This window comes from Zootoca vivipara, chromosome 9, assembly GCF_963506605.1.
Source record: "Zootoca vivipara chromosome 9, rZooViv1.1, whole genome shotgun sequence".
NCBI lineage: Eukaryota > Metazoa > Chordata > Lepidosauria > Squamata > Lacertidae > Zootoca > Zootoca vivipara.
Genome location: NC_083284.1, coordinates 14939034 through 14955453, shown reverse-complemented (window position 1 = coordinate 14955453; position 16420 = coordinate 14939034). Strand labels below are relative to the sequence as shown.

Below are 16420 nucleotides of genomic sequence, written 5' to 3'. Positions count from 1 at the left end.
CTTAAACTTTGATGAATTTTCATGTGGACTTTTTTAAAAAAAATAATGCAAACTGATGTGGAAATATGGAGAACTGAACATGAGACTGAACAGTTCTCCATATTTCCACATCAGTTTGCATTATTTAAAAAAAAAGACTGAAAAGAAAAGGAGGGAAACCAAAGCTGACAGACTCACCAATCCCTAGACGAGATGCAGAGGGCGCTTTGCACCCCCATTATCTCCCCCCTCAAGTGAGGGTCTGAGAGCAGAGACCACTGTCTCCCTCAAGTATGGACCTCAGTTTTTGCCAAGGGGACAGAGAAGAAGATTTGCATTCCTGTGTTTTTTTAACAGGAGGATTTGCACATTACATGGGGCACTGCAGATGGGCACCTGAAGCTTATAGTCCCATGTTCCTCAGCAAGTAATGACGGCTGTGGAGCATGGGATCTATAGTCTTATGTCATTAAACCAAGGAAGGAGGAAGAACTACAAATCCCACGATCCCTTTCTAGACAATCTTAACCACGTCTTAAAGGCAGGTCTTCAATACCTTTCCTGTGTCTGGCAAGTCTCCCCTACTTTTGTGTTAGCTCCTCCCCCTTTGCAAAGATTTGAGGCGACGAGCCTTTTTGGGGGCAGGGCTTTGAGCCTTCAGTAAGAACTCCCGGAAAGGGGGAATGGTTTTCAAAGCAACGTGTGTATGTGTGTGGTCTCTCGTCACTAGCTCTCTTGCAAATCTCTCACGAGCCCTCTGAGATCCTGCTCTGAAATTTGTGTTGAAAACTCTGTTGGATGTTTCTTTAAGGGAGGCTGGGAAGGTGACTAAGAGGTGGCCATTTCTTCACAGTAGCTCTGCCAACTTTCAACGGTTGCTCAACTTGCTCGTAAACACTTACCCCAGACAAACTCCCCAGAACCAGTTTCACCAACTGTTTCACATATGAGAAGGAAGGGGCACAGCTGCTGTTCCGTATGTGAGCACTGCAAGCGTCCAGAACCGTCCGCACAGACACACGGGCATAAACGAGGTCTTCGCACATGCTAAGCAGTATGCTGTTCAAGTGATCCCCAAGTTTAATGGGCTGGTGGTGAAAAGAAAAGAGTAGAAAAGCCTGGTTAGCATCTGCCTCCTCCTCGTTTTCATTCTCTCTTAATAGATCATGCCAATATCAAGTTAAGGGAGCTGCCTTATAGCGACCCGACTCTCAGTCCACACTTGACCATCAGTGGCTCTCCAAGGTTTCAGTCAGGGTCATTCCCAGCCTTACACAGAGATGCAGCAGACTATAATTATATAGAGTGCTTCATCACAAGATAAAAATACAGGATAAAAGCACAATATAAATGGTTAAAGCACAAACAAAACAAAACAACTGCAATCTTAAGCACTGTAAGAATGATTGCACAAAAATATATGGAGGCAAATCATAAGAAATATGATGCCGATAAAATTGTTTATATTGCTAGGAAAACAGTTTTGGTAAACCAGTAAAAAACAGGAGCTAGTAGTTTACACCTCGATGGTTTAAGTATGCCTGGCGCCTTCATGATACACCTTTAGGCTTAGAAGGTCGGCGGTTTGAATCCCTGCGACGGGGTGAGCTCCCATTGCTCAGACCCTGCGCCTGCCAACCTAGCAGTTCGAAAGCACGTCAAAGTGCAAGTAGATAAATAGGTACCGCTCCAGTGGGAAGGTAAACGGCGTTTCCATGCGCTGCTCTGGTTCGCCAGAAGCAGCTTAGTCATGCTGGCCACATGACCTGGAAGCTGTACGCCGGCTCCCTCGACCAGTAAAGCGAGATGAGCGCCACAACCCCAGAGTCGTCCACAACTGGACCTAACGGTCCAGGGTCCCTTTACCTAAAAAAGTTCCCTTTTAACCAGACCTTTGGTTGATTTGATTGACATCCTATGCTCTTTTAAAATGTGGGGTGGGGTTATTGGGTTGTTGTTTTTATTTTGATTATGTATTTTGTGGTTTTATACTTTAATTTTATTCTGTGAACTGCCCCGAGACCTCCAGGTATAGGGTGGTATATAAATTCAATAAACAACCACAGCAACAACAACTCCATCTAACAACTGTTACTTGACCCCTTTAACTGGAGATCCTAGGGACTCCGCACAAAGCATGTGGTCTGCCACTGAGCTATGGCTCTTCCCTTGACCCAAACACTGTTGCTACATCTGTCCCGAAGAACAGCAATGGGCAGGTTCTCACAGACATGTTTTACCACTGCCTGCCATTCAGCTGCAAGTCTTCAGGTAATAGGAAGAGTTCCATTTGCAGTAACTGGTTCATTTGCACATGGAAGGTATCATTTGGCACTACAGATAACCATAAATGTGTGCGAATGTGTGAAACTGGACCTATGTATGTCTGGATCTACTTGGCCGTAACACAGAAACATGATACGAACAGAGTCAGAAGGAAGGAAGCAAACTCACTGGACAGCTGGAACCAGCCTAGTCTTGTAATTAGTGGACAACACCCAAACAGCTGGGAACTGCTTACATTTTTTCCTGTATTACTAGTTGATCATCTTGTATATTCTGTTGGAAACCCACACTCAAGAGTGTACACCCTTGGTTGACAGGATGACTTCCCAGCTACCAAAGGCTTTGAGTTTTGTATTTCACTTTCAAGCTTTCAAAGTGGGTGGTTATCTTCTGATGACATGCCCTGTCTAGCACTGTACATTATGCCAATTATTTGTTCATTGGCAGTAGTGTAAGTAAAAAAAAAGGAATACTTTTCCCATTTGGCACCAGTTCCTCCCATCTGTGGTCATGACATGCTGGGATGGAGGAAAGGTTAGGCATTCTGCCTTCCGCTTCCTACTTCTCCCCAGCCGTTTGCCTCCTCCCAATCCCACTTTGCAGCAAGAAAAGCAAATGGAAGTTGCCTGGTAACATATTACGCCCCCCAATAACATCCCTTCGCTACTCACCTGGCTTTGCGGGACATCATAGTCAGCTCCCCAATAAAGTGTCATTCCGAGAGAATAGATGTGGATCTGCAACACAAGAGACATGTGTGGAATTAATGCTGTAGCAAAGGCATCTAATTATGCTTGCGATGCGCAGGGGGGGGGGAAGAGAGGAGGGGGTTAATACAAGATGGAGTCTTGCAAGACACTTGAGAAAAATTCCAAGGTGTCTTATAACCACATGAGATGCATTTTATGTGAAACAGCTGCTGCAGAAAGTGATTTCTTAGGAGAATTGGCAGTAATATATAAAACTCTTCAGTCTGAGCACACAGAACTAACAACTCGTTTCTTTGAGATGCTTTTCCTAAAACATGTCTGGCTCCTTTTTTTTACAAGGCAGGAGCGGATTTCAAAATCTGCACATCCCTCAAATGAGCTACAAAGCCGAATATTCCTGGCAACAATAGAGTTAATACGATTGTGGGTTTGTTTGTTTTTTAGTTTGAATTTAGCAAGTGACCAACAAGGCATTCTTTTGTCTGTCCAGCAGCCTGCCAGAAATTTATCACCGAGTACATCATTTCTTTGGTTTAGGAATGAAGTCATAACCCAGAGGCTCATGCAACCCTGTCATTGTATTTCAGGAGGTCATCATACATGGGAATTTGCTTTGGCTTGTAGCACTTTTTGTGTGGAACATGCTCAGATTTCAGGAACAGGAGCTGAAAATGAAAACAGATTCCCACTCAGAAGCTCTCTTGATGAACTATAGCCGAAACAAAGCAAAATATTGAAAGCCAGAAGTAATTAGAAGACACGGTGTGCTTAGCAGCACAGTATTATGAGATGGACTTACTTTGTAATTAAAATAATAATATGTGCTTAAAAAGATTATTTTTTCATGCTCTGTTATTGACCTGCATCTTTTTTTTTTAATCCCGAGGAAAAAAATGAAGAGCCAAATAAACTGAAGACACAAAACTGATTTGCTTAGTTACTTGTCCTCAGATAATGACTCTGTTAACACAAAATGAACGAATCATGGTTCGCTCCCACCATCCTCCCGCTTAGTTAAAGGTAAAGGGACCCCTGACTGTTAGGTCCAGTCTCAAACAACTCTGGGGTTGCAGCGCTCATCTTGCTTTATAGGCCAAGGGAGCCGCCGTTTGTCCACTTCTGTAGACAGCTTCTGGGTCATGTGGCTAGCATGACTAAGCGGCTTCTGGAGAACTAGAGCAGCACACGGAAATTCAGTATTTTTTAAACACACACACACACACACACTGTGTCCCATGCAGGTTCCAACCCTGTTGTATGTACACTGAAGTTGGGTCTCATTTGCAGACACAATGTGTAGATGTTCATGATGGGGCCTCCATGGGACCAGGAGGTGTGGTTCTACTCCAGGGGTCCTCAATTTTTCTCCCGCTTGGACTACTGTAATGCGCTCTACGTGGGGCTACCTTTGAAGGTGACCTGGAAACTGCAATTAATCCAGAATGTGGCAGCTAGACTAGTGACTGGGAGTGGCCTCTGGGACCACATAACACCGGCCCTGAGAGATCTACACTGGCTCCCAGTACGTTTCCAAGCACAATTCAAAGTGTTGGTACTGACCTATAAAGCCCTAAACTGCCTCGGTCCTGTATACCTGAAGGAGCATCCCTCCCCCCCCCCCAATCATTCAGCCCGGACACTGAGATCCAGCACCGAGGGCCTTCGGGCGGTTCCCTCATTGTGAGAAGTGAGGTTACAGGGAACCAGGCAGAGGGCCTTCTCGGTAGTGGCACCCGTCCTGTGGAACGCCCTCCCACCAGATGTCAAGGCAATAAGCGACTATTTTACTTTTAGAAGACAATTGAAGGCGGCCCTGTTTAGGGAAGTTTTTTATGTTTGATACGGTACTGTTTTTAATATTTGGTTGGAAGCCACCCAGAGTGGCTGGGGAAACCCAGCCAGATGGGCGGGGTATAAATAATAATTTATTTATTTATTTATTATTATTATTATTATATTATTATTATTATTATTATTATTATTATTATTATTAGCAGGCAGCCGGTCCACTGTCCCTCAGACCTTGTGGGGGCCGGACTATATTTTTTGGGGGGAAATGAACGGTGACGGAGGGATGATGAGTGGTGCCCGAAAGGGCTCCAGAGAGGAACTGCTTTAAAGGGTGGTCGCCCGAGAGGGGCGCTCAGCCAACCGCAGATCCTGTGTCTTGTGAGCGGCAGGGGCTGGCGGCAGACTGACGATGAGCGGTGCGTGAAAGGGCATCAGAGAGGGGCTGGCAGCAACAAAGCCCAGCCCCTTCCTTCTCTAGGCAGGGTGAGGAGAAGCCAGGAGGAGGGAGGGAGGAGGCGCCGCCGTGCGAGGGAGAGGGAGGGAGAGGGAGGGAGAGGGAAAGAACGTGTGCGCGCTGGTGATCCATGTGCCGATTCCCGGACTGTCCGCGGGCCGGATTTAGAAGGCAATTGGGCCTGATCCGGCCCACGGGCCTTACTAAGGTTTGCCGACCCATGTTCTACTCTACCCACCATGCATCTGTTGGGTTTATACTTTCATATCCCATCCTTCCTCCTGTCTGGAGCAAAGGGTGGCTATCAGTTTATAAATAAAAGCAACATACCAGCCATGAAACATCATTAAAACCACAGCTTAAGGAAACACTACAGAAGAAAGATCTGATCACAATACCTTTTCGACATCAGAAAGAGACGACAGTGATTGATTTTGGAGGACTTCTGGTGCCGTGAACGCTCGCAGGTCTTGGCTGGAAACATTTTCATCTGTAAAGGATACACTGCCGGATGGAAGAAGCAGGAGAGACCATGGGGAAATGATGAATCCCAGAGCAGTGGGGTCAGCTGTAGTTGGAAGGAGGGAACCAGTGTCAATTAAGATAGCAGACATGTATTAAAAAAGGACTTTTCATGCATGCATTTAATTACCATTCTTGTCCCAAGGCACCTCTGGCGCACAGACCTAATTAGTGCCTCTAATAAGCCTCCCTATTTGGCTCACAAGGTCATTTTGGCCAAGCCACACCCACCAGCCCTGCCCCTGATGCTTGGGCAGGTAAGATACAGCTGGGCTAAAAGGGGGTTTGCAGGCACTCAACTATCAGCTGATTGCCTGCAAAGCCCCAGTGAACAACACTTTGAAAGCAACAATGACCAGCTGATTGCCGGGGCTTGCAAAGCACTGTGAACTGGGCCTCAGTATGCACTGCCAATCAGCTGACCATTGAGGCGTGCAAAGTGCTGCTGTGCTCCATCTTGCTTGCAACTCCCCTTTGGAGAAATTCCAGTGCTGTGAATGCTCCCAGGTCTAGGGTTGCCAGACTCAATAGAGGACAGGACTTCTGTGCCTTTAATTGCCCTGCTCTCTTTTGAGTCTGGGAACCTTAAAGAGAAACTAGCAGACCCTTTGTTTAATTTCCAATTTTAAGGTTTCCAGACTCAAAAGAGAGCAGGGCGATTAAAGGCACAGAAGTCCTGTCCTCTATTGAGTCTGGCAACCCTACCCAGGTTGATCACTGTGAGAAAAGGATGCTGGAGTAGATAGGCCACTGGCCTGATTTAACAGGGCTTATCTCATGTTATTAGGCTGAGCCTTTACCTGCATGGCAGGTAAATAGCACAGGCAAAAACAGATCAGTTGATGTCACTGCGATGTCAGGTGACTGACAGCTGCACACCCCTGCACACTTATCAAATGGCTATGGTTTGAGCTCTCAACTGTCAGATCCAGCTACTCACCCCTGTCTTTAACATCTTTCCTTCTGCTCCTGGATTTTGCTGCTCTCCAGTTACACAAAGGAGTTTGCTACCTTATTCAGATTCGGTTGCCCCCAAACAGGATTTCTTTTTATCTGCATTATTTGAGTGGCTTTGCTAGCAGTCTGCACCCCTCCTTCCCCAACCCTATGAAGGCAGGAAATATTTTCATACGCCGCATTTTGTACAGTGGGACCCAACGCCACCTTGAATAGATGAACTAATAATGTTCCTTTCCCTGTCGTTTTGTGTGTGCAATTACTCAGAAAACATCAAAGCCAGAGCGGAACGCTCCAAATTGGAATACCTTTCCTCCCTCAGGTTTCCTTTTTCGGCTTGAAAAACTAATCCGTCAACTAGAAATTATTGCAACGGTGCCTGTCCGGACTAATTCTTAAAGGCAAAACTTAGAACCTAATTGGTGTACCGGTGGGAATCTGTGTGGCAAAGGCAAAGTGCTGCACTCTTCACAAGAACTTCCATTCATGCTCCCTGAATAATGTTGCCATGAGGAAAAGCAAACTCTGAGATGATTCAGCCTACACTTGACCTTTTAAGAGAGGAAACCTTCTACCCCTAGAAATGGCAAGCCTTGTAACAATAAAGTTCTCTGTAGAGAACTTGACCAAACCGTCAGCCACACCAGTATCCAGTAACCAGTTATTGCAGAGGTTACTTTCTGTCTAAAAGGACCCAACACCTCTGGGGGGGGGGGAAATTGTCTTGTCCACTCTTGGGAGTGGGTGGGACATTTTTATACCATCTTCACCCACTTTTAGAAACTGAGAGTTATCGCCATTATATAAGATGACAGGAGAAGAGGACATGTATAAACCCAAGTGGTAGATTGCACACAGAGTGGTCAATCGTAGTCCCCCCCAAACTTGTAAATTAGAAGAGGTTCGTTGCATGCATATGAAAAATATATATTACTATTTAGGAGTATCATTCTTCCATCAGAAATAACCGATACTGAGAAGGGCTCAGTGACAAGAGCACATGAGCATATAACCGCCCCAGTAGCAACATCCCAAGCACAGCTCATCATGTCTAGAGAGGGACCCTCTGTTGATCTGCAATAGGCAGGGTGGGCAGTTGTAGAGCAACATGGCAACTGGCTATGGAAGCTACAGAGAAGGGGTTGCTCTCCCAGTCACTTTCCTGCACAGCTTCTTTACTTTTGGGCTAAAAAGCAAGCTGACGGCATTTCACACATCAGTATTGAGACATAGCATCTGGAAAGTATCTGTTCTCTTGAGAATCTGCCAGTCTCTACCTCCTGGCTCTGCCCAGATACCATTTTTTCTTTTTAAATCAGAAGTTTTGAAACTCATCAGTAAAGTGCTATCAGGATTTCTTTATTTCCATCTGTACCATTTAAGTGAATTTGCTAACAGTCTGCACCCCTCCTTCTGCACCCTATTTTCATATGCCATACTTGATGAAGTGGGATCCAACATCACCTTTAATAGATGAACTAATGTTTCCCCCCCTGTACAGTCGTACCTTGGAAGTCGAACGGAATCTGTTCCGGAATTCCGTTCGACTTCCGAAATATTCAAAAACCAAATTGTGGCTTCTGATTGGCTGCAGGAAGCTCTTGCAGCCAATCAAAAGCTGCGGAAGCCCCGTCAAACATCTGGGTTCCAAAAGAACAAACCAGAACAATCACTTCCAGGTTTGCGGCATTCGGGAGCCAAAACGTCCCGAGTTCCAGGGAGTTCAGGATCTAAGGTACGACTGTATTTTGAGTGTGCAATTTCTCAAAACATATTATAGGACTGCAATGATAGGGTGAAGGTCCCCCAGTGCCATCAGGCTGTCTTTACAAATAGGGTTTCAATGGAGGTTTGGTTTTTTTTTGGACTACAACTCCATGACCATTTGCAACACTGCCTGGGGCTGATGAGGGTTGCTGCCCAAAAACATCTGAAGGGCACCAGGTCATAGAAAGCTGGCCCAGAAGAAAAGGTATACTGTACAAGGCCAATGCTTGCAAAGAAATATTTGAAGGCAACATCTTGAAGATCAAACTAGAGCTGCAGAATAGACTTTAATCTGAATCCAACCACGGCAAAAAGAAAATAATAAGATGTTTTCTTCTTCTTCTGGGGTAGCCTGCTAAATTTGCCAAACTGAAATCAGCCAAACACACAGACAAATGCAACTGCTTGCCAAGTTTCTTGAGAAGCAAGCGCAAAAGGAACATAACTGCGAAAATGTGAGTGGGGAGGTAGAAAATCAAATATGAAAACCAACTCCTTCTCCCTTGTTCACTCACAGACTCCGAGAGAGAATGCATGGGTGGTCACAAAAGAGACAGTTCCAACATTCAGAAAACAGTATGTGGTATAGGCCTCCCTGAAAGCAGAAAGTGAACTACACCTGGGAGAAGACTCAGCTAGAACCATCGGACATAGCATGCTACTTTTTCACATACAGGAAGATTTTGATGTGTGGCATCAATCAAATGTGTCATGTGCTCAGCAACCTATGTAGACAGCTGCACCACATTCTGCTTCAGGTATGGGGGAGCACTGAAACATGCAATTCTCAACCACTTTCTTGACAGACGCTAAGATCATTGTTCTATGGAAACAACCCTGTCTCTTTCTTTGCAACCCTTCTTTGGCTTCTTATCTCTCTCACGCCCCTTCTGGGCACACCTGACGAAAATACCGTACTCCAGAACACATGGACCAATCTGAATTTCTCTCGCTGTGGTTCTAAGTGTGCCCTGCAAAATGAATCAGGAAGTGGCTGTAGGTAAAATGGTCAACAAACCTTTCTTGGCTACGGACCTGGCTGCCTTTGTGCTAAGGATTTTACGAACACAGAAAGCCACTTTTTACAAATTCAGACCACTGGAGCATGTTATTGGCTGGCAATGGCTCTCCAGCATTTCAGGTAAGACTTTCCCCCCAGCACTACCTGGAGATGCCAAGATTTGGACCAGGGACCCTTTGCATCAAAGCTGATGCTCTATCCATGGAGCTACAACCCTCTCCTTTACCAAACTTGGCTGTGCATTCTCTACGAAAAATTAATTCAGTACCCCTGCTGTGGCAGCTACACATTCCACCTCTGCAGCCTAGATATTGTTGCATGATTTCTCACTTCCTCAGGGAAAGGGATAAATTCAGGGTAAGTGTGAACAAGCCTTTAGATTTATTCCTTTATTTATTTGTGCATAGTGTTGTTGGGTTTTTCAAACCCCTGTCCTGGGTAGTCAAAGAGAGGCTCTGAACCCTCAAGGGACCTTCAACTAACCCTCCGCTCTCCCTCTGCCTTTCGGCCCAATTTAAAAATGCAACGTAATGTTTGCTTCGCCTGCTCCTTCCTAAGCGGTCCCATGTGTCATTTGTTACAGGGGATGGACCTCTCTTTGAAAGGCTGTTCAGTCCTAAAGGTAAAGGTAAAGGGACCCCTGACCATTAGGTCCAGTCGTGACCGACTCTGGGGTTGCGCGCTCATCTCGCATTATTGGCCGAGGGAGCCGGCGTATAGCTTCCAGGTCATGTGGCCAGCATGACAAAGCCGCTTCTGGCAAACCAGAGCAGCACATGGAAACGCCGTTTACCTTCCCGCTGTAGTGGTTCCTATTTATCTACTTGCATTTTGACGTGCTTTCGAACTGCTAGGAGCTGGGACCAAACAACGGGAGCTCACCCCGTCACAGGGATTCGAACTGCCGACCTTCTGATCAGCAAGCCCACAGCGCCACCTGGGTCCCATTGTTCAGTCCTAGTCTAGTTTAAAGTCAAAGAACTGTACAGTCATACCTCATGTTACGTCAGCTGCGGGTTACGTCTTTTCGGGTTGCGCTCTGTGCCAAACCCGGAAGTACGGGAAGGGTTTTACTTCTGGGTTCGGCATGCACAGAAACACTAAATCACGATTCGCACGTGCGCAGAAGCGCCAAATCACAACCCGCGCATGCACAGACGCGGGTTGCGTGGATCACGCTCGCAACCCGAGCGTCCACTGTAGGAGCAAGTGAGCAGGGTATTGGATAACCAACAGTTATCACCCAGACAGCAGACTGAGCAGGCACAAAGCTGTCCTGGATACAGACCTCCTCATTAAGGCGAGAAGTGTTGTATATTCCTATTTAAATCACAGCAATTATGTCTAAATGTCCATCTCTATTCACAGAACTTCACGTGTGCAATGTTTAGGCAAATCTGTGCCCGCTTTCCAGATGACGCATTTCCTCTTTTCGGCAACCCATTAAGTCACCATCCTATTCTTCCCCTTAGTTCATGGTGGGGGTGACTCTCTTTTAAAGCCCTGAAGAGAGATCTCCGGATATCAGGAGACCATGTCCCAACAATCGAGCTCCCATCAGCCAAGTAAGCATTCCTAACAAAGGAATAGCTGGCAGGCAGCCATGTCAATGGCCTATGCTCCTGGGTCCTCCTCTCGCACGCTTGCCTGGTCTTCTTTCACCTCCTACACTGCCTGGCCTCTCTCCCTGGACTGAGTCTTGCCCCAGATCTCGTCTAGGCAAAACCGCCCACTGCTCTGTCCCTTGTCGAGGCTGCGGACAGGGCTGTGCACTCCTTAATTGAGCTAAATGTCAATTAAACAAAGGAAGTTGCTTGATAATATGCCCCGAGAGACTCCTGTCGTTCCCCTTCTAAATACCTTGCACCATTGCATCCTCCGCAGAGACAAGAGAGGAAAACGAAGTGGTTTGCCATTTGGGTCCTCCCACTCAGAAGCCTTTTGATGCAGAGTGTCCACGTACAAAGTGATTTTTAAGTTGAGTTGTGCTTTTGTACCCCCACCCCCAAAGTCATTCCTGTTTCTGTCTCTGCACAGTTGCTCTCAAGTGATTCCCCTGTCTCCCTCCTCCAAAGTCTTATTGCTGCTAAATCTCCCCACCCTCAAAATGCAGGAGTTCTTCCAGCAAAAGGGAATTTTAATCTTCTTTCCAGGACCACTGGAATTTTTTGTTTTTTGTTTTTGTATGGCCCTTGGTCAGTTGTGTGTGATTTTCAGCAATTAGCTACCAGATCGGTGAGCTAATTCTAGAGCTATGCAGCCTGGTCACAGAAGCCTTGTGAGTTTTACTAAGCAGTGCCAGAAGACAACTAAGTAGTGCGGGGAGTTTGTTTCTTCGGTTTTTTAAAGCGTGTATTTATGAAGGCAATGCAGCCTCATTATAAAAAAAAGCAGATGATTTCTTGCAATCTGTTTGCATATGCCACGAAAAGGCAACCATTTCACAATTCAAGAAAAGCCAGAATTATTTTGATCACACTACTGGTGCAAAGCCATTTCCTTTGCCTCTCTCTGTGTCAACTCAATGACAGCAGAAGAAGAAGAAGAAGAGTTTGGATTTGATATCCCGCTTTATCACTACCCGAAGGAGTCTCAAAGCGGCTAACATTCTCCTTTCCCTTCCTCCCCCACAACAAACACTCTGTGAGGTGAGTGGGGCTGAGAGACTTCAGAGAAGTGTGACTAGCCCAAGGTCACCCAGCAGCTGCATGTGGAGGAGCGGAGATGCGAACCCGGTTCCCCGGATTACAAGTCTACCGCTCTTAACCACTACACCACACTGGCAGAGCAGAGAGACAGTATGCTCTTGCTTAAGCATCTCAGCCAGCCCCCACCCAAACAAAAAGCGAACAGGGTGAATTAGAGTCAGTCGCTCTCAGCCTAACCTACCTCGCAGGTTTGTTGTGAGGATACTTTAAAATTTCTAGAAGAAGGGCGAGATTAAAACACAATTAAACAGTAACTGAGCATTCCTCTGCTAAAATAACCTGTCGGCACCCATACAAAACAGTGGGCAGATTCTGAAAATCTCTGCTTGGTCCTTAATATCTTAACAGAGTCATCTTTTTTGCTTTCCGGGGAACACACACCACAATGCCATACTGTGGGCACTGTGACCCCACAATCAACCCACTCAGCCCTGTGGACAGGACAGGGTGGTCCACCAGTGGTCTGTGAGCTCCACTCAGGTGGTCCATGACAGGTCTGTGGGTTTCTGGTTGTAGATGGGTTGAAGATGGGAGACATCCACTGCATGTAATGTTCGTACTAATTTATAACTGCATTTTTATTGCTCCTTTAATTTCTTACGTTGTATTATTATTACTATTATTATTGATTAAATTTGTATGCTGCCCTATACCCGCAGGTCTTGGGGCAGTTACAACATTGAGTCACAATATAAAAACACACAATAGAAACAAAAACAAAGGCAACCAAAAACAAAAACAACTACTCCCAAAGCACAACATAATGAAGAAAGATGCAATTAAAAACCACACAGCATTTAGCACAGTGCATTGTAATTGCCATCTGGTATGCAGGCTGAGAACCTACCTGCCTGCGGACTGTCTCGCCAGAGTGTTGCATGCTCTAGTTATCTCCCGCTTGGACTACTGCAATGCGCTCAACGTGGGGATACCTTTGAAGGTGACCCGGAAACTGCAACTAATCCAGAATGCGGCAGCTAGACTGGTGACTGGGAGTGGCCGCTGAGACCATATAACACTGGTCCTGAGAGATCTGCATTGGCTCCCAGTACGTTTCCGAGCACAATTCAAAGTGTTGGTGCTGACCTTTAAAGCCCTAAATGGCCTTGGCCCAGTATACCTGAAATAGCATCTCCACTCCCATCGTTCTGCCCAGACACTGAGATCCAGCATCGAGGGCCTTCTGGCGGTTCCCTCACTACGAGAAGCCAAGTTACAGGGAACCAGGCAGAGGGCCTTCTTGGTAGTGGCACCCGCCCTGTGGAACACCCTCCTATCAGAAGTCAAGGAAATAAGCAACTATCCTATTTTTGAAAGACATCTGAAGGCAGCCCTGTTTAGGAAAGTTCTTAATATTTAATGCTGTATTGCTTTTAATACTCGATTGGGAGCTGTCTAGAGTGGCTGGGGAAACTCAGCCAGATGGGCAGGGTATAAATAACAAATTACTACTACTAATACTACTACTAATACTACACAGAGAAAAGGAATTCTGCCAAGACCCTTAGCAATTCTCAAGAGGTCTTTTTTTTGGGGGGGGGGAAACAGTTGGGAACCACTGGTATAGTGGTCAGAATGTCAGACACGTCCTGGACAGACTCAGATCCAAATCTTTACTTAGCAATGAAGCCTAACCTACCTCATAGGGTTGTTGTGAAAAACACAATGGAGGAGGGAGTAATTTTGCATGCTTTCTGGTGCTCCTAAGAGGGGAAAGTAATAAATTAAAAGGTGGCTAGGTCCTCCGATTCTTTAATTTGCAGGCGTAGGGAGCCCTGCACTTTAACCTTCCACTTAAATATGGAAGCTCCCACCGCCATGCTATGATCACTACAACTCATTTAGGTTTCTTATACATACATATGCGCTCACTTACACAAGTTTGCAGTTACTGGTAGTGAGTACAAGAGGTCAACTGGAACATCTTCAAAAGTTTTATGTTGCTAGGTAAGCCCGATAATTGTAAAGGATGGATTGAGTTGTCTTTATTATTCTTACGTTCCCTAACTAGGACTTGACAGTTTGTACAGAACCTCCCTGTTTCGCAATGTGAGTCCGGGACAAGGCAAGAGCACTCCCTTTCCTTACAAGAGTCGCCACCTCCCATCCACCTGTCACAGTGTCATGAATGCATAAGCGACACCGTGAATATCTACCGATTCTGTGAATCTCCCGACACGTCACGGGCACAGAGTTGTGCGAGGTTGGGTGGCACTTGTACATGTTCACACAGCAAGACTGACAAGATTTTGTCACAATTACCAGGTTCGCCACAGCTCAGGCAGACATATATCGTACTTTTCTGTCTATAAGACACCCCCTATTTTGGGGGAGTGAAATTTAAGAAAATGGGGGGAGATGGCACAAAGTTGTTGAGCTTTTTTTTTGCAGAGGATTGCACAGAGTTGTTCAGCTTTTTTGCGGGGGGGGGGATTACTGACAGTTGTTGAGGTTTTTTTTGGGGGGGGGTGCCGAAAATCGCTCACCCGCACGCATCGCAAAATCTGCCTCCTGTCTGTCCCCCCGCCGGCAGAAGCTGCCAATCGCCCACCCAATTGCGTCGGCCAATCAACACCACCCATTGACGCAGCAACCAATGACATGCACAGTAGCCGCTGACAGCCACGACAGCAACCAATCAAACATCCACTCTATGCACTACCCATGTAGAAGACGACCCCATGTTTTTAGCTTGATTTCTAAGGGAAAAACCATAGTCTTATACACGGAAAAGTATGGTAATTCCTCTTCAAATCTCCTATATGCCCATAAAATTCAAATTCTGGAATACTAGGCATTAAATCTTTTTTTTAAAAATAAGCCATGGAATTGAACATCCCCTCATTCATAACTCTAGGCATTTCCTAGCTGGAGGAAAAGGAGGGTACTTAAGGAATGTGACAGCCACAGAAATGTTCTCAAGTGAAGCACAACCTGCTATTAGCGTGGAAGGGAAAACCCCACACTCAACTCTCCAACAACAGTGCCATATGACCAAAGGATAGGGTTGCCAGACTCAATAGAGGACAGGACTTCTGTGCCTTTAATTGCCCTGCTCTCTTTTGAGTCTGGAAACCTTAAAGAGAAACCAGCAGACCCTTTGTTTAATTTCCAAGCGAAGGGTCTGCTGGTTTCTCTTTAAGGTTTCCAGACTCAAAAGAGAGCAGGGCAATTGAAGGCACAGAAGTCCTGTCCTCTATTGAGTCTGGCAACCCTATCAAAGGAGCAGACAATGAACTGCAAAATCGCTCTTAAAAACTTAAGATCAAACAGCAACAATGCCAGTATAAATGGCAAGGGCAGAAAGGTTCCATTAAGAGTTGCCTTCTGCAGTTTTGGTAAGCTATCCTGTTTAAAGAGGCAACACCTGACTGACTTTTCAAAGGGACACAAAAAGAGAGGAAAGACCTGCTCTTCTACATACACCGATGCCCATAACACATAAAAGAAACATCACTGGAAAGACCTGTTGTTTCTGACCTCATGCAGTAGAAGCATACAAGACGCAGCATGCGTCTGCATGCAACAGAAGACTACAAGACACAGCACACACCCTCTGAATGACAAGTGCTAATGCGGGTAATTAAAACAGGTGGAATAATAGGACTGGCCCGGGATAGGCATCTTTGTGCAGATTAGCCTGGCATATATTTTGATGTTGAAATGGAGGTTAAAAATTGCTGGCCTTTCCCTCCCTGCTCAGCGACTCCTGCTAATGCTATGAATTAGGGCATGGAAAACTGTGTTAAACGGCTTGCTTTGCAGCCCTACCAAGGGGACCTCGTGTGCCTCCTGCAGATGCGCCTTCTTAGAATCCACATTTCTCATGTTGCGGTGGTCATCAGCAGCTTAGATAACTTTGGAGCTGACAAAGGACAAGGCCGATCAACGCCCAAAACCATTCAGAGTCAGCATCCTATTCAAGTAACTGTGAACTCCGAGAGAGAATCCTTACGTGGGTGGAACGGTACCTTCCACGCACAAATCCAAAGATTTCAGGGAAGGTCTGCGTACAAAAAAGCTTTAGGGAGGAAAGAGCCGTGTGCAATGGGTACAGAATGCTGACTGACTGCACTGGCGGAGGAAGAGGGGCGTGGTGGGTGCGGCCCACCCCGGGTGTCATCCCTGGGGGGGGGTGACATCGCCAGGACGCCCCCGGGTGCACAGCATGTGCACCGCTCCGGGTGCCGGAGCAGCTAGCCTGCCTCTGACCGACTGTCAATAG

General features: G+C 46.2%; 1 protein-coding gene across 9 annotated transcripts in view; it reads right to left on the bottom strand.

The window, feature by feature from the left end:
* PTPN13 (protein tyrosine phosphatase non-receptor type 13) overlaps positions 1-16420 on the bottom strand; it is a 144583-nt gene that overhangs the window by 74429 nt on the left and 53734 nt on the right. For all 9 annotated transcript variants that reach the window (XM_035114073.2, XM_060278416.1, XM_060278419.1 and 6 more), the window contains exons 3-5: positions 5619-5788; positions 2937-3002; positions 882-1067 (exon numbers count right to left, since the gene is read on the bottom strand). In XM_035114073.2, coding sequence (XP_034969964.2) covers positions 882-1067; positions 2937-3002; positions 5619-5788 — 422 coding nt within the window. The remainder of the gene's footprint in view (positions 1-881; positions 1068-2936; positions 3003-5618; positions 5789-16420) is intronic.